Source organism: Sorex araneus, chromosome 2 (assembly GCF_027595985.1).
Source record: "Sorex araneus isolate mSorAra2 chromosome 2, mSorAra2.pri, whole genome shotgun sequence".
NCBI lineage: Eukaryota > Metazoa > Chordata > Mammalia > Eulipotyphla > Soricidae > Sorex > Sorex araneus.
The window spans coordinates 374,667,398-374,686,513 of record NC_073303.1 but is presented as its reverse complement, the minus strand read 5'-3'; the positions used below and the strand labels follow the sequence as shown (position 1 = coordinate 374,686,513).

The 19,116-nt window shown below is 43.3% G+C and overlaps 1 protein-coding gene across 1 annotated transcript in view; it reads right to left on the bottom strand.

The window, feature by feature from the left end:
- CCDC102B (coiled-coil domain containing 102B) overlaps positions 1-19,116 on the bottom strand; it is a 280,013-nt gene that overhangs the window by 203,337 nt on the left and 57,560 nt on the right. Inside the window, exon 4 of the mRNA XM_055129118.1 lies at positions 11,822-11,930. Coding sequence (XP_054985093.1) covers positions 11,822-11,930 — 109 coding nt within the window. The remainder of the gene's footprint in view (positions 1-11,821; positions 11,931-19,116) is intronic.

The window sequence follows — 19,116 nt, the reverse complement described above, 5'->3', positions numbered from 1 at the left end:
GTATAACGGTCAGTGCAGGGGACAGAGCGAGAAAGGAGACTGCCCACACGTGGAGGCCTTCTGCCCCGCAGCCCAGCCTACAAGGCCCTGAATTCCACCCCTGATGCTGTGTTGTCTCTGAGCACTGCTGACAGAGTCCTGGTGGCCTCATCTCCACAGAGCCGAGTGCCTTGTTGCTGAGGACCGAACAGCAGGCCTGCATTGCAGTAACGGGGATCACTGGGAGGGCCCGAGGCCGCTGAGCCCTGCTGGGGTGACCGTCCTGTCCAGGAACGGAAAGAATTAGGAGATCAACCAGAGATCTTTTTAGGATAGCTAGAGCACTGAGTAGAGCACCTATGTTTTTAGAGTGCGTGCAACGCTGGGTCAGATACCCTAATAATTGATTAACGAAAGCACACATTAATCTAAACACACAGGTTTACAGCACCAGGAGTGAACCCCGAGGTGAACTACGGGTTGGGGAGTTAGAATTAGTGCCCGTGTGGGATTCTCCTTGGTAAAAAAATAATACTACTCTTGTGAGACTCGAGAGCAAGGCCATGGGCGTGGCTAACATAGAAAAAGGAATTTAGGGACAGAGTAAATGCCTTCACTTTTTTTCTAAATTATCCTGTGAGCCAGAAACAATCCCGAGAAAACTAATAAGAGGCGGGGAAAACACAAAACCACTAATTCAAGGACATGCATTCAAGTCCACATTTAGTGCAAACTGCAGTTTTATCTCCAAGAATGGAGATCTAGAAACAGTCTTAGAGACTGCTAATGAGCATACACCCCGCAGGGTATGAGCAAGGGTGACTCCTGGCTCAGTGCTCAGGGATCACTCCTACTATATGTGGTGCCGAGGATCAAATCCTACCCCCAGTTCATGAAAATCAAGCATGGTATCTGCTGTTATACTATTCCAGCCCCAAAGTTTTGTAATTTTTTATTGGTTATGTTTTTTATTGTATATTCTTTGACAATGATTATTGCTTTTAGAGAATTTTATATTTATGGAAAATTGAAATAAGCATCTCTTCGCTGGTCAATTATATTCTTAGGAGAGCATGCACTTAAAGAATAAAATGAATGTATTACAATTCATGTTATATTGTTGCAATATCCTAACAAGCTAAAAGAAGTACAAACCATATTCATTTTCCAACTGTCTTCCCCATATAATCTTATTTTATCTTTCTACAGCACCTGAGATAGTATTGTCAACCTTGAAATTCAGAAGGCAATTAAATTGGAAAAATAAGTGTATTTAATTCAAGTCAAGGAATTTCAATTTGGGGTACACAATTTCTTTATAGAAACCTAAAACATCCCCTCCCTCTGCTGGAAAACGTTGGAAGTTTTTATGGGAAGAAATAAGGATGTGAACTCAGTGTTTAAAGGGAAGATTTGATTTGTGTTAATAGATTAAACTATTCTTGTCTGTACATAATTGGTTAACGATTCTGTAGAAAGGAGAAAAGGGGAATGTGACTGATTCTGTCCTTCAACTCAAAGCCTGTAATTATTAGTTCTAGCTGGATAGCTTCGAAGCCATTGTTAACCTGATAATTTTAGAAAACAATTGTTTGACCCAGCTCACGGGTCTTTGACTCAGCCAAGGAGACCGGTTATGTATATTCTCTAAAATAGCTCTCCACTCTTTCCTTGAAAAATAATGCTCCACCAATGTCAACTTCCACAGCCGTAGCACCAGGAATCGGTAGAGGATTCCAAACCACATTCTGTCAGGATGTCTGTATAAAGGACAATTTATAGTGTGGAGTTATAGTTCATTTATATGCATACGAATTTACATAAAGATAAGGTCGATAAGCATGGGGGAAAACTAAAGTCTTATACCCACGGCTGGTGCAAATTGACCATGAGAGAACATCTAACGTCCATCCAGAGAGACGATGTTCTCCAGCAATACCACTTCCGCTTCCGCTGTTTCCAAAGCAGCAGCTCACAGCACCTCGGAGAAACATCTCCCTGTCTGCAGCTGCTCTCTGCACTCACCAAAGGGTAGAAACCACCACCCAGATCCTCGGACAGATGATGCGGAAAGAAAGAAAATCTATCCGCACCGTAGAATATCTTTCAGCCTTACGAGGAAGGCAAGGCGAGCGTTTGCACCCTCGGATGGAACCGCCTGAGCTATCCAAGAGTCTCAAAGACACAGAACAGGCTGGGGTTGCCCGGAGAGGAGGGAAACTGGGCCTTGTTTGTGATCAGGTTCCATCTGTCCAGCGGAAGACCTGCTTCTGGTAGCAAGCACCCAAGGCAGTGCTGTGCTTAATGCCCGGCAAGGCGCACTGTGGAGGAAGAGGACAGACTGAGCCTTGTGGCACTGTCCCCGGGCACAGACAGAGGTGGGCGGCTCTGCACGGCCACCCAGGCCGCTAGCTGCCTCCCTGCCATCCCCTGCTCCGTCCAGCTGCTCTGCATGACCTCTCTAGGCCCTGAGCCCGGGGGCTCGGCCCTCTGGCTGGTCTTGCTGCTATTGTCCTTCCTCTCTCGGGCCCCCGGGCGACACCTAGGCTTTCTGGCCTTCTGCCCACGCACAGTGAGGGGTGTGAGAGCGAGTTATGTGGCAGGAAGCCCCTTTGGTAACACTACTGCCCACCCCTGTCAATTCCATACCTGCCTGCCTGGTAACTTTGACTAGGCAAGCAGGCAGGGAAAGAAGCCGGTCCTTCCTGTCCGCATCCCCCCCCCCCCCCACCAAGGCTATGGAAATGAATTCCCTGGGAAATACTAATATCAATAGCTCTGAAGTTGCAAAAAGTCAACTCAGAAGAAAACAGGAACTAAGGCCTGATAAGATTTTCACCTGGCGCCCGGGAAGGCTGGATCCCGCCCACAGAAGCTCAGGCAGAAACCAAAGGCCAGAAAGGAATCGCAAAGACCCTCAGCAACCACCCCCAACCCTACCTGCCCGGGCAACCTCCTAGCAACAGACTTGGACCTAGGGAGAAGCCCCTCAGGGGGGCAGGTTGGAGAAAACCTACAAAGGCACCTTGAACAAATGAAGCGGGCGCATATGGTGCCCGAGCACATGTGTGCCCGAGCAAGTGAGGCACCCACGTCTCCTCTCTTGAGATGAGGACTCGCCTACCTAATGCTCCCCGTGTGTAGTGGCTCTCCCCGCCCTTGAGACCCCGGGGTTCTATCTTGAGCACGTTAATCTCTCCCTCTCTCTCTCTCTCTCTCTCTCTCTCTCTCTCTCTCTCTCTCTCTCTCTCTCTCTCTCTCTCTCTCTCTCTCTCTCTCTCCCCCCCTCCTTTTCTTTCCTAAAAAACCTCCAAATAAAGTCTGCTTTTAATTCGCTGCTCATCTGTAAAAAACTAAGGCTCGCCGAGGGTTGCTAGCGCTCTCGGGCTCTCCAGGCGGCTCTGTCTCACTGCCCGAGTTCGGTGCCCCGGAACTGTTGTGTGCTGTTGGTCGAGGGAAGGCGACAGAAGGAAGAAGGCCAGACTGGTTGCTCGATCAGTTTATTTCATTCTCTCTCCCAGCTCTCGGTCTCTCTGGATCTGTGGATCTGACCCCCATGGATCTGGCCCCCAAACCCACTCTTACAGCCTAGTTAAATCTCCACAGCATGAGGGGTTGGGGTGTACACATAGGTGTGGTCACCATCAATAGGGTTGAGGTTCCTTTCCCTTAGGGGATGCTTCTCCTAGGACTTAATTCTCTTTCAGCAGGAGGATCCACCCAAGGGCAGAGTCCCATGAATGTGTTTCTCTTCTCAGACAGCAAACATAGAAGAATTCATAATATTAATTATTTTGTATGGACACAATAAGAGATGCATTAAAGCTTATAGAATTGCTCTCCTGGGGCCATCTCAATCTCAGACTACAGTGCTCAGGCCAGATCAGTCTTTCCTATCCCTGGCAGGGTCCTAGTCTCATCATTACTATTGGATCATGACAGCATTTGTCTATGATCAAGCTCTTAACTTGTAGTTAAGAATTAGGCACTTTGGCCAGGCCCATCTCAATGCCAGGGTAGCACATAACTCACCGCTTGCCCTGGATCCTTCCCGTCCCTTGTCGGGACCCTGCTTTTGGGGTGCTAGGAACTGAGGGCAACTGAGGCTTAAGTGGAGAAAGCAGATGCCCGGGAGTGAATAATATTCGAGGCCAATTAATTCCCAAGTTATAAAAATATAATATTGTCTTCTTGTGTCTATACAAAAAGGACATTGCTTTAAAGTAAATTATTCAAAAGGCACAAGAAGAGGAGAAAGGCAATATTAACTTATATAATATAAATTCAGTATCCTAGGAAAGTCTGACCTTACAAATTAGCAGAGTCAGATTAAGGGAAAGCCTCGGATTAACTCTTTTGGGGAAGAGAGCATGGAGAAGTGATTATAGCTAAACAAAGGGATGGGAGAGATTCAGGAACACCTTGATGGGTGTGACTGGGGTAAGCCTAAACTCTGGGGAAAACCGGGACAAGCTATTTGTGGCAAGGAGGGAAAGGACAAAGTAATATCATCCTACACTCATCTACTCCTAAAATTCTTTTCTATGAGGTCAGACAAGAAGCCAGTAACCCTGGGTCCAGGGTGGCAGAAGCGGTTCTGGAAAAAGTGACCGTGTCTCTCCTTCCTGCCTCACATAAGCCACCCATGGGGTCCACCAACTTCAACTTCTTGGGCAGGTGGGATTTAAATGGACCAATTAAATTAACCAGATTGGGGACCCAGCGTGGTCCCCTGAGCACTGTCAGGAATTATCCCTGAGCGCAGAGCCTGGACTGACCCTAGATTGCTGGTGAGTGTAGTCCCTCCCCTCAAAAAAAAAAAGACTAAATAAATAAACAAATCAGATTACTTGGCACCACCTCCCAGCTGTCCACCTCAACCGGGGTTCATGGAAAAGACCAGGCAATGGAAGCGGTTTCTCCTGGCTGGAGGCGTCAGAGCACTTTTCAATGGGCACAGCTTACACCACAGGCTCGGGAAAGTGAACGTACCAGGCCCCGGGCCTGGAGTTATTTGGGTTTTCTCGTCTCCTCATTCTTTCCTCTGATCTCTAATGTCTCTCTTGCCCTGGCCCGCCTTGGCATGGTGGCGGCAATAACAGCGTCACCCACACCAGGTTGTTATTCACCAGAGGACACAGATTTTGCGGTGGCATCTGGGAGCCCAACGGGCAAAGACACTGCCAGGACGCCAGTCGGCCAGCAGGGTGGTGCCGGGGATTGGAGTCGCAGCCTCACACTTGCAAAACGGTGCCCTGGCACCTGAGATGTGCCTCTGTGTCCTCTCTCCGAGAACTGCGCCTGCAGGTGGGGACAAGGACTCTTTTCAAGGGGGCCCCTAATGGAATGTCCTGTGCCAGGGTCTCTGACGGCAGAGAACAGGCCTCAGAAGCTCCCGGAGCCTGTCGTCTGAGTCTCTGGAAATAAACCAAGGTGCCATAGACAACGAAGGTCCCACTGTGAAAACCGTTGGTGATGTCAGACCTTCTCTTGAAACTTTTCTTTCCTTTTAACCCACATCCTTATTCTCCCACGATCAGTCCTTATAGATCAACAAAGATCAACTGAAGTCTTTCATACTTTAAAACAGCATGGCTAGAAGGCAGTTCAGATAGAGAAGGGACCACCAAGTAAAGGGTGCTTGGAGGGCCCGCTCAGGACGGGAAAGGCGGGCTGAGACTACAGAACGAATGATGGCCACTCAATACCTCTATTGCAAAGCACAGCACCCAAAAGGAGAGAGAGAAAAAAAGAATGCCCGGCTACAGAGGCGGGGTGGGGTGGAGGGGATGGGGTGGGGGTGGCGGGAGGGATACTGGGAACAGTGGTGGTGGAGAATGGGCACTAGTGCAGGGATGGGTACTTGGTCATTTTATGACTGAAACGTAAGCATGGAAGTTTATAAGTCTGTAACTACCTCATGATGATTCATTAAAAAAATAAATAAATAAACTGTACCTCACGGTGATTCATTAAAAAATAATAATAATAATTAGGGGCTGGGGCATTAGCACAGTGGGTAGGGCATTTGCCTTGCACACGGCCCATCTGGGTTCAGTTCCCAACATCCCATATGGTCCCCTGAGCACCGCCAGGGGTAATTCCTGAGTGCAGAGCAAGGAGTAACCCCTATGCATTGCTGGGTGTGACCCATAAATAAATAAATAAATAAATGATCACAATCACGAAATCCCGTTAATCGTCAATTTCTCGAGCGGGCTCAGTAACCTCTCCATTCGTCCTTTCCCTGAGATCTTAGAAGTCTCTCACTATTCGGCCCTCCCCATGATGTCGCACTGGAGACTCTTTCAGGGTTAGGGGAATGAGATCCAGCTTGTTACTGGATTTTGCATATGAATTCACCATGGGAAGCTTGCAAGGCTGTCCCATGTGGGCAGGAAACTCTCAGAAGATTGCCAGTTTCTCCCAGAGGGAGAATTAGGCTACAAGATATCACTTCTGGAAGCTTGCTTTTAAGTCTCTATATGTTGGCCTTTGATGGGATTACACACACCTGGGTTCCTCTGCCGGTACCTTCATGCATGAGGCCTGTCCGAACATGTGGAGAGGGACTTTGAGCATGGCTGTAGCTAGGTTCCAGTGGTCTTCGGCCACCAGGAGCTCTGCTCAGGGTGGGGAGGGAAACTGGAGCCCATCCCCTCTGAGGGGCCCTGAGGAAGACAGCCAGGCGTGTGGGCAAGAGACTTTCTTATTTATTTAGAAATGAATAAATAAATAAATAAATAGAAAGCAGCATGGCTTAAATGGATGTGAAGCCATCCGATATTTCCGCTTACATTTCTTATTTGGGGCGTGGGGGAGAGCCAGGGGGTGGAGGTTGTCAGTTTGTTTCTTCTGCCAGGAAGGTGAATTCCCAAGAGTCTCATCGCTCTCATGATTCTCATCAAGGCTTTGGGGGGTGACACAGCTCATCCCAGATCTAACTGCCAAATCCCATGGCTTAGCCAGGTGCATGAAACTAGATTTTCCAGGACTTCTAAACCACTTGTAAGGTAGCTCAGTAACATGGGAGCCACTGAATGTGTGTGTGTCGGGGCGGGGCGGGGAGGGGCGGGGACAGGGGAAGGGGTTATAGATTCTGTTCACATTTCCGAATGGGCGCCCATCACCACACCCTTAACCCCGTGAGGGGCTGGAACCAGGATGTCCATCTTGCAAAGGGGGCAAAAGCCTTAGAAGGTGGAAACAGATGAAATACAGCCCCTCTGCCCTGGGGGAGTGGGGGTCTGGGGAGTGGGTTGCCGGTAGGAGTCTGCAGGTGGGAAAGAGAAGGCACAGCAATGTTTCAGGTCATTTCTGCAGTGAAAGTTTCTTCGGGCCACAACGAAAGAGCGAGGCAATAAACTGTTTGCAAGGCAGTTGCTGGCAGTACCGCAACGCTCTGGCTCTAAGCTCTTCAAGGACCCCCTGAAAACACAGGCATTGAGTGGGTCTCATGAAAGCGTTTTTTCCCCCCAGGTTATCAGTGTAAATTTTAACTCCGTATCATTCATAAATCTCTGATTTCAAACGCCAAGGTCTGAAAGGTGTTTGGAAGTATTTGAAATAAGCTTTCAAGTAACAAGCAGAGGACCCATGAATTTCAGTCTCTATAAGTATTCAACATAGATATTTATAAAAGACCACTGTAAATATTAACTGGCAGAGGAATTATTATCATGAAAAGTTGGAAAAATTCTTAATGAGATCATTTTAAAATAACAGACAAAAGAATAAAACTTCAAAGAAAAATGTAAAAGCTGTCTCATTTTTCAGCTTGAGGGTAATTTTTAAATGCTAGCAGTATTCTCCACATATGGCAAAGGATATCTTTCATTCAGGAAAAAGAATGAGCCTTTTATTTTTAAAACAGGAAATCAAAACAACTTCTAATCAATATCATATATGTATCGCTGATTCTCCACGTCACGTGATTTCATTAAACTTATCATTTCAGCACACTTGGAATTCATAATTTTAATTCCAAATCAATATTTACAAACTTGCTTAGGAAAAGCAAATAAGGATTCAACTCACCAGGGAAACAGTATTTTGAATATAATTCCTGCTACTAATTGTCTTGGGAGCATTTTGAGTACTTATTTAATTTTACAACTAAATTCTTGTATTTACTTTTCTCTAAATGTCAGTGATTTAAGAATGATTTCCCTGTAAAATACATCAGACTTTCAGTTACATTAAAAAAAAAACTTGGTCTATTGAGCACATCTGTTTCCAACTCTAAAAATTGTTCATCTTTCATCAGAATTTCTCACTCAGGCGTGTACTTGCTTATAATCTAAGAGTTTCAGGCATCAAAAGAGAATTACAGTTATATCAAAACAATTTATAGATAAAAAGCTATCGTGAAAGTAAAAGCTATTCATCAGAATTTTGAGAAGTAATAAATAGAAATTCATGTGAGGTCCAAAGCTATATCCTGATATAACGTTTTCTGCCAATAAATTGTATCAAGACTGACTATTTACACTTTTTACATTATTTAAACTGCAATGCCATCTCCAAATGTGCCATTAATTCTAAGTTACTATAAAGCAATTTTTAAAACTGCTTAAAAATAAGCTGTGGTTCTTTTGTGCGATTGGATTTATTGAACATTACATATTTTATAAAGAACATAAAATATTATTTTTATTTTGGGGCAGGGTAGGGCCATACCTCATTTATTCCTGATTTGGCACTAGGGGTCACTCCTGACAGTGCTCAGGGAAACATATGTGATAGCAGGAATTTAAATGGATTGGCCACATACAAGGCAAGCAGCTAAGCACCTTACCCTCTGTGATATTTCTTTAGTCCACTCAAATGATTATTTTTAAGTGTTCATGATATAACTCTTCAGAAAGACTCTTGGGCAATTTTAGGAAGTAAAATTTTTAAAAATAACCTCATATTGAGTTAATTTTAAAAAAATATTTACTTCTTCACAATAACTTTGCAATATCTATGCCAAAATATGCTATTCATTGTCTTTTTATAGATTGTTCAAATTTGTAGTTCATCTCATTTAAACGTGGGCTCATGGGGGCTGGAGCAATAGCACCAGTAGGGTGATTGCCTTGCACGTGGCCGACCCAGGTTCGATTCCCAGCATCCCATATGGTGCCCTGAGCACCACCAGGAGTAATTCCTGAGTGCAGAGCCAGGAGTAACCCCTGTGCATCGCCAGGTGTGATCTAAAAAGAAATATTATATATATATATATATAATAAACATGGCCTCATACACTTAGTTGAGCATATTGTCCATACATCTGATGTTTCCACTGATCCAAATAACATACTTTATTTTATACAGTTAAGGCATCCTATCTTATATGTAGAATCAAAAGATAGGTACAATTTATGCTATATAATGCTATTTCTTCCCTCAAAAAAAAAAGCTCTATTAAGCAATTTAAAGTGATCCTTTCCCTTTTGTTATATAAAATATCATCTTTGAGTAGAAAATACTATGCATTTAAAAATTTGCCGATCACTTTCAAAACTGAACTTGAAGTCATAATTCATACCAAAAGCTGCTGTATCTATGTTAAATTGCTTGAATAAAATGCAATAGACCATATACCATTAGCAAGTTTGCACTGCCCACTGGTGGTAGTTTTTAGTAAATGCATGTTTATTTTTTAAATGAAGTCCATTATGCTACAGGATGTATACATATACATGGTGCAATTTCTGCATTTTGAATTTCTTTTCCTGTAAAACATTAACTTATTGCCAATACTCACTTCCTGATGATTATATTCAGTGAAGTTCCTCAATACAAATGCTGTTTATCCACATTTGTATAAATATATTTATGCACATATGTAAACATATCTCATAAAATAAACTTTATGAGACATAAAAATTCATTTTTTTTTCTTTTTGGGTCACACCCGGTGATGCACAGGGGTTACTCCTGGCTCTGAACTCAGAATTACTCCTGGCGGTGCTCAGGGAACCATATGGGATGCTGGGAATCAAACCTGGGTCGGCCGCTGGCCGTGTGCAAGGCAAACGCCCTACCCGCTGTGCTATCGCTCCAGCTCCTCAAAATCCAGTTTTACATGTTTATGATCCCATTACTCAAAATTTAAGCTAGAAGCAAAACCTTCCTAACAGTCTAGTAAGAATTCATAAAGGAGGAATCAGCTTAATAGCTTTAATTGTCTAATTTACCCTTCCCTGAGAAGTGCCATTCTCTAACATCACTCAAGGCGAACCCTCCGTGGTCCCCAATGCAATTGCCTTTCACAGGTAAAGTGTAAGACATTCGCTGAGGAATCTGAGGGCAGACTCTCCTCAGACCGCCACTGGGCTTCCACAGCTGCCTGTGTCAGCCCTGAGCTAGGAAGGCGTTTCTCCCCATGGCCAGTGGGATGTCTGCAGAAGATGCGAGAGCAAGGAGCCCACTGGCTACGGAGCCTCTCAAACATTCCTCCCGAGCCTTCAGCCAGCGTCAGCTAATGACTCACTCCCTGAGCACAAAGCTGGGACGTGCTGATGGGATTTCATCAACCACGAGGGCTAAGGGCTGCCCTGTTTCTGGCAGTAGGTGGATGCATGTTGTACACCCAAGGCGTGATCACACAACCGACCTCGATTCCTGCCCCTTGGGACAGCTGTGCAGGCAGCCTGGGTCTGGGGACATCTGCATGTGTACATTTGCATGCATATCTAATTATTTAATATTCCATCTCTGTTGTACACATCGATTCAATCTCAACCCATTTGAGACTAATTAGCTGGTTATTTCTGCTCAGTATTTTTCTTCACTGATAGATGCTCATTACTTTTTTTTCATAATTATTATAGTTCAGACAACGTGATCACAATAGTACTAATGTTCATAGTTTAGATATTGAAAGTTACTTCACCTGCCCACTGAAGAATGCGACCTCCCATCTCTCCACGGTCCTGGTGCCTTTCGTCCACCTCTAATTGCCCTTGTCCACCTCTAATTGCCCTCAGTTTTATAATTCAAAGCCGGGGTGTGTCAGCATTTATTGTCATCTGTTCACTTGCTTTCTTTCTCTGTACACAACAGATGGGTGAGACCACACAGCTTTTGTTCCTCACCCTCTGACTTAGTGCCAGCCAAATGTGGAGAACTCTAAGATTTCAGCTTTTTATAGAACTGCATAGAAGTCCAGTATCTAGACACCAGTATCCTTACCTCTCACTTGGCACTGGACATTCACATTATTTCATGGCATGGCTAAACACAGCAATGGACAAAGATGTATGCGTATCTATTCAAACTAATGTTTTTTTTTTTTTTTCTGTTTGAGAGGCAAATGCCACAAAGTGGAATCACCAAGTAATGTGGAAGCTCTGTTCTTAAATTGTTGTCATTTTGTTCTTTTCAGCCCTGCCTGGTGGTGTTCAGGGTTTACTCCTGGCTCTGAACTCAGGAATCACTTCTGGTCGTGATCAGAGGACCATATGTGGTGACAAGGATAGAACCCAGGTCAGCTGCATGCAAGGCAAACATCCTACCTGCTCTACCATTCCTCTAGTTCTATTCTTAATTTTTGAGAAATCTTTATATTTGTTATTTTTCATAGAGGTTGAAGCCAACATGATTCCCACAAACAGTGAATAAGGGTTTCTTTTAAACCACGTCCCTACCATATGCTTATTATTTTATCCGTGGCACATACTATGTGGAGTAAGTATGAAACAATTATTGATATATTCTGCGAAGGGTTCATGGCAAATTTTAACCACTGAAAATATAAAGGGAAAACATAAAGGTGATGCAACATGCAAATGATCCTCCTTTGCGCTTACCTGTTGGGCACTGACTGATTCCGGCTGCTCACCTGGCTCCTTACCTCTTTCCGAGTTTTCAGCTTTGATTCCTTCAATTCTTCATACTTCTGTTTCCATATAGATAGAGCTGACTCGAGGCATTCCAGTTCTTTTCCCATAGATGAGCGCATCCTAAATAAATTAAGTGCAGAATGAACACATAGCTTAGGAATGGTTTCATTGAGAATACAATATTATCAGAAGAGTGAGGAAAGAGTTCTATTTTCCTAATTTTTGATATTTGCATAAAACTATTATGACAGAAAAATTTTCAGCTAATTAAAAATTGCAAATATTGAGTGAAACTTGGTTTCATTTATTATTGTGTCAATTAGCTTTACAGTAGGTTAAACACATTTAATTTGACTTTGCTAATGTCAAAATAATTGACTTTCTGTCGGCTTTCTCTTGCATTATGCACGCATTTCCTTCAATGATTCTTATTTACATTATGTCCTAAGAAGAAAATAATTCTAATTTTGGGGGGTGAGAATGTTTGGGGTACATCCAGGTAAGCTTGGGTCTTACTCCTTACCGTGTTCTCAGGTCACTCCTGGCAGTAATCAGGGAATGATCCACAATGCCAAGAGTCCAGGCACAGTGTCAGGGAATAAACTCAGGTACTGCATGTACAGCAATCGCTCTACCTGCTGTACTATCCCTCCGACCCAAAATTTCTCATTTTAACCTGGTTCTTACCCAACTTTACATCATGACCATAGAAGAATGAAGAATTGTTTATGTAAAAGAGAACATCAAATAGCATTTACAGCAGTTTAAGAAACCAATCATTATTGGGTATAAACAGTACTGCAATTTTGTTTTAATGATGCATTTTCCACCGGGATCTTTATTTAAGTTATTTCACTAGAGTTAAACCCTTATTCATTGAATAAGGCACAAAATAGATGAGATAAGTGGCCCTTTCACCCCCTTTCTGTGGTTGTCACCGTGTCCAGGGGTCCCTCCTTGGGCTGTCGTGCTGGCATATACATGGCTGTGGTACCCAGGAGTCACCATTATTGCAGTCCCCCAGAACCACATCAGCAAAGCCACCAAAGTCACACATGCGAATTTCAGGGGATGCCCGGGACTGAGTCAGGCAGGTGCTCTGCCACGGAGTCACTCTGGTGACTTGGGACAGTTTGATCACTGGCCCGTTTTCTATGGCCACCAGTCTGTGAGAGCGAGTCGTGGAAAAATGAGTTTGGTTTCTGGTTGTGATTAGCACACGTTGGTCTTTGCCAGTGGCAGGTCCTTGTGTCGCAGCCTAGATGGCTGTCTGAACACACATTCTCTTTCTGCTGCCTGGGTGCATGGAGTTGTCTTCCCCTTCCCTCCAGTGCTACACAAGGGCATGTTAGGAGGAGCAGCGGTAGAGTGAAAAGTGCATGTGCAGCCAGACCCCTGTGATACCTCGGCCATTACTTTGTGAAGAGTTCCCCAGTTAACACACACACACACACACACACACATGCACGCACGCACGCACGCACACACACACACACACACACACACGCACGCACGCACGCACGCACGCACACACACACACGCACGCACGCACGCACACACACACACACGCACGCACGCACGCACACACACACACACACACGCACGCACGCGCGCACACACACACACACACACACACACTTCAGGTGGGAGGCAGGAGCCACCCCAGCCATCCTGGGGTCCCATCTTACAGAGACCCCTTGCAGCCACTGGGTAAATCAAATCACTGTCATTGGAAGCCACTGAATTTTATGGCAGAACCTGGCAAGCTACCCATTAATATGCCAAAATCAGTAACAAGTCTCACAATGGAGACGTTACTGGTGCCTGCTTGAGCAAATTGATGAGCAATGGGATGACAGTGACAGTGAATTTTACATGTTTGTTTCTGCTCTGTTCTGTTACTAAGAAAACTGGTGTGGGAAAACGTTCCTTTGGAAAGGAGAATGCTGCCATCGCGTACAAGAGAACCCGAGACTGAGGCTGGACACATGGAGCTGAAGCCCAGGGGGCTGGGAAACAGATGCGTGTTCATCCGTGGTGGGCCACAGGATGCAATTTTTCACTTGCAGCATCTTGGAAACAGCAGCCGCCCGGGTTACCCGCGGGACCCCGGAGGCACAGTGTGACCAAGGGCGAGAAACAAACGTGTTGGGGTGGAGGCTCGCTCGCTCTTTTGGCCGTTACTGAAGAGCTTCTGCGCCGGCCCCTGGCACGGGACGTGAACACCGTGTCTCCCTAAGAGCCCTGGTCTAGGCGGGCTCGGCGCCAGCGCGCTCACGGACTCGGTGCCAAAGGTTCTGCGCCCCCGCGCATCTGTGATTGAAGATGCGCCTTGGCCTGAGGAGGGAGACGCCTGGATCTCTTTCAGCGTTTACTTCACTAGGAGACTTTGGGTGTCTAGTAGCGCAAAAGACAAAAGACGCGGGACGGGGGCCACAGGGCGACGGTTAGGCGCTTCCCTTGCACTCTGCTAGCCCCGGGTTCAACCCCCAGCACGCCCAGCGTTCCATGTGGTCCTCTGCCCCACGGCTAGGCGGATTTCCAGAAAGTGAGCCCTGAGCATCACCCAAGAAACAAACCCAAAATGAATCCGAGATGCAGGTACAACCAACAGTGCCTGCCATTTGCATCTTTAGAGGGAGTATGACTCCTCTGCCTGTGGTAACCATGAAAAGTCCCACATAGAAGTAAGCTATAGCTAGTATTAGTTTAATTAAGTAAATGGATAAGAAACCCATTAAACAGTTGCACAATTATATTTGCATGAATCAAGCCATAAAATTAAAAGACGATGGAAAAGGACAAGTTAGGGCTTCATTTAAGCTCAAAAGACTCGGGTTGCACAACCGCATTTTAGCATTTTAATTAGAATTTTTTATTAACATCACTGATATATTAAAATTACAGAGAAATTCAGTTACAAAATCCTTGTTCTTACCAACACTACTTGGTACTGTAGTATAAATACTTGGTACTTTATGCTGTAGTATAAACTTATTTAAACTGTAGTATAATTTACTCTGGACTGGAGCAATAGCACAGCAGGTAGGGTGTTTGCCTTGCACATGCCGACCTGGGTTCAATCAATCCCTCAGTCCCTCTCTGAGAACCCAGCAAGCTACTGAGAGTATCCCGCCCACACGGCAGAGCCTGGCAAGCTACCCATGGCATATTTGATGTGCAAAAAACAGTAACAAGTCTCACAATGGAGAGATTACTGGTGCCCGCTTGAGCAAATTGATGAACAATGGGACGACAGTGCTATAGTGCAGTACTATAATTTATACTGTAGTATATAAATTTATACTGTAGTATAAATACTTGGTACTCTAGATTAACAATGCCAGTAAAAATTCTGAGAGACAAGCAAATCTGACCAGATAAGTACAAACAACTTGCATACTATGATTTATTACTTTCATGGCTTGGAGTGGCTGTTTAGAATTGCAAGAAAAATAGGTATGTCTATTCATAAAGAACACGTTGCCAAACACTAGTATATTCTATTAGGGAAAGAATAGATAAAAGTCAATGTTCATTAAAATATACTCTGTAGTTAGCATTAGAGTGTGTGTAAAGTTTTGGATGATTGGGGCTGGAGAGAGAGATAAGGCAGTAGCTGCTTATCCTGTAAGCAACCAACTGTCCCAGGTTCGATCCCTGGCATCCCATATGGTTCCTCAAGCATTGCTAGAAGTAATTCCTGAAGGCGGAACCAGCAGAAATCCCTAGGCATCAGTGATTGTGGCCCCCAAACTAAATAGAAATAAATAAAGTTTTAGATGACAATGCATGTTTAACTATTGTAATCAGATTGAGATTGACTTGTTAATTGAAGTCACAATATATTTTCAATTTTACTGTATATAACTTCATTAAGATACTAAAATGAAACTATACTTTAATTTTAATTTATTAGTTACATGAGAATAATGTGGGAATAATTTTTGTTACATAATTTAAAATTCACAAAGGAAAAGATTCATGAAATAATTTAATTATAAAGCATAAATTATATTATACAATATACTGATACACTTTCTCAAAATTAATAAAGATAATTATTTTACTTCCAAGCTCCATGGCTTGGAAGCTGGCCTCACATTCTGGGGAAAAGGCATCCTTCAGATAGAGAAGGGAACATCAAGTAAAATGTGGTTGGAGACCACGTGAGGGAAGGGAGATGCATGCTGAAAGTAGACTAGAGACTGAACACAATGGCCACTCAATACCCCTATTGCAAACCACAACACCCAATTGGAGAGAGAGAACAAAAGTGAATTCCCTGCCACAAAGGCAGGGTGGGGTGGGGGGAGATGGGATTGGGGGGTGGGAGGGATACTGGGTTCATTGGTGGTGGAGAATGGGCACTGGTGAAGGGATGGGTTCTCAAACATTGTATGAAGGAAACACGAGCACGAAAATGTGTAAATCTGTAACTGTACCCTCACGGTGATTCACTAATTAAAAAAAATAATTTTTATAAAGAAAAATAAAATATAATATAATATTTATGAATAAATATCTGTATAAAATAACTATGCCCACTTACTGAAAATTATATAGTTGTACTATGTAAATGACACAATTTGGCAAGCAGAAGATGCTTGATCAATCTCCTAGTTTGGCTTAAAAGATAATAGAATCTACAAACAAGTGAATACCAGGGACATTGAAATATTTATTTTGGGAAGCAAGGGCACTCTTAAAATTCTTAATTTCCTGTGTAACCCATTTAATTTTACATATATGCTTGTGAGTGACTGGGATGGATTCTAGAGTCTCCTGTAGAAAAATCTCGCTCCATCACCGGGCTGATCTATCCCTGAGCTCTCCATGTTTTCCATTTTGACTTCCAAATTATTTCTATAATTACATTTATAGTTGAAACTCAACCTGTACGAAAATATCTGAACTACAAGACAATGGAAAAAAGCTAACACTACTCTAAACTGTAATGCATGTTCTATATGTAGATTATTTAAGAGAAAAATAAGTAAGTAAAGCTCAGTAAAATGTATGGTGTTTCTCACATAATGCATGTTCCATGTGTAGATTATTTAAGAAAAAAAATGAGTAAGTAAATTAGCTCAACAAAATGTATAGTGCTTCTCAAATAATGATATTAAATAGTATGTAAAAGACTTTACAGGGTCTAAAAGATAAAGCATGATCCAAAATTACTTTGATGAAAATAAATAAATATGTATCTATGCCATATTTTGTTGTCAACTCTCATGACCTACAATAAAGCAACATAATATCCAGGGACCAGGACAGGGAGATTCATCATTGTACATTTGCCTCCACAGTCTCCTGGTATCAGTTATCTGTCTGAGAACAAATATATTCAAATGAGCCCATTTAGATGGAAAATAACTTTTGGGAGAGTCAGAGAGGATGAAAAGGGAACCTAATGATCCAGATAAAAACAAAGATAAAATGTAGAGCTCTTTCTACCAGCACCCCGTTATTGTTTATTTTGTTTGGGGGGGGCTTTGGAGACACACCCAGTAGTAAGTCTGCCTGGAGTGATGACTGAGCACAGAGCCAGGAGTAAGCCCTGAGCACTGTTGGGTGTTGCTCCCGAAACAAAAAAACATAAAGAAAAAAACAGAAATATTTGTATCCTAGTGCTGGTGGTATCATCTCCATAATAATAATTTAAAAAAAGAATTTGGATGTTGCAGAATTTGGGGGCTGGGAAATTAGTATAATAGGGGGCATGCCTTGCACACAGTCAAACTGGATTCAAACCCCAGTATCCCATCTGGTCTCCCATGTACGATCAGGAGTAACTCCTGAGTGCAGAGCCAGGAGTTACCCCTCAGTATTGCCACTTCTAGGCCCCAAATCAACACCCCCCCTCCAAAATAAACTGGTTGCTGCATGATTTTGAGAGGATAGAACCATCTAGAAATCAGTTTAAGACTTGGATGACAGAACATCGGGAGACTCAAAATGACCTTTCTGAAACGATTAAAATGTAAAAAGTAGATATTATAAACATTCAAAATTTTGTAAGATCATTCTGTATACATTATTCAAGCACCTACTACACACAGGAGCTAGTAGTTTTGAATAAAAGAATCAGAATAAATATTCACCAAAAAATCATGCAGAAAGGTGCTCATCACAAATCACCTGAACAAATGCAAAATCAAAATCAGGGAGGGCCTATTGACTCCCACCTTTTAGAGGGGCTATTCTAAAAATAACAAAAGGGATTGGGCTGATGATTATGAAATAAAACTAGAATTAAGTCTTAGTCTAGAAAACATCCCGGTATATTGTTCATTATATTCAGCATAATAACTATAGAAAACAGGAGTGATAGCACAGCGGGTAGGGCGTTCGCCTTGCACGCAGCCAACCCGGGTTCGATCCCCGGCATCCCATATGGTCCCCCAAGCACCGCCAGGAGTAATTCCTGAGTCAAAGCCAGGAGTAACCCCTGAGCATCGCTGGGTGTGACCCAAAAAGAAAAAAAAAATGTGATATGTCCATGTGTGTATACAGAGAGATTGACAGATAGATATGTGTGTGTGTGTGTATGTGGTGTGTGTGTGTGTGTATGTGCATACTGGTTTGTATCCAATTTGCCTAGAGTTAATAGGAATGAATATATGTGTGTTTCTATTCCATGCTAGTCATTGAAGCATATTCAGTTTTCTCTACCTTTTTGTACAGATTTAAAAGTCCCATTTATTAAGGAAAAATTTCTACATTTAATCAAGTAAAGTACAACAGTGAAGTATGCTAGTTTTGGAAGATAATTATCTTCCAATGAAGATATAAGGAAGATAAACGTTTTAAAAATTAAAGGAGGGAAAGAAAATAAAACAAATATTTTTGAAGGGAGAGAGGTGCCATCTGTGGTTCCTTTTGAGAACTAATTCTAAATGTTAAAAAGGAAATGTATCAAAATTATTCACCCCTTTCCTTAAGATCTGATATTGCCAAAGCATTTAGAAGAGGGTCAGTTTTCCCAGCCCCACTTTAAATTTTCTAACCTAGAAGTCTTTACCTGAAAGGCAGAGATATACAATGTTTTCAATCTATGTGATGCTTTCGGATACTGAATAATTCCTCTCCCAGCTGGGCAGTGCCAGAGGAGGTTGCAATCAGCACCAACGGTGGATGATAGCCTGACTTCCCTCGACTGATCCGTGTGCTCTCGTCAAGAGGATTTTCGAGCTAGCTGGGAACATAAGAAGATTATGATCTCATCTTCCCCACTCAAGCCACCCACTTGCTGAGACCCCAGGGGAAGAATGAGGATTAGACCGAGAACCTGTGTCATCCG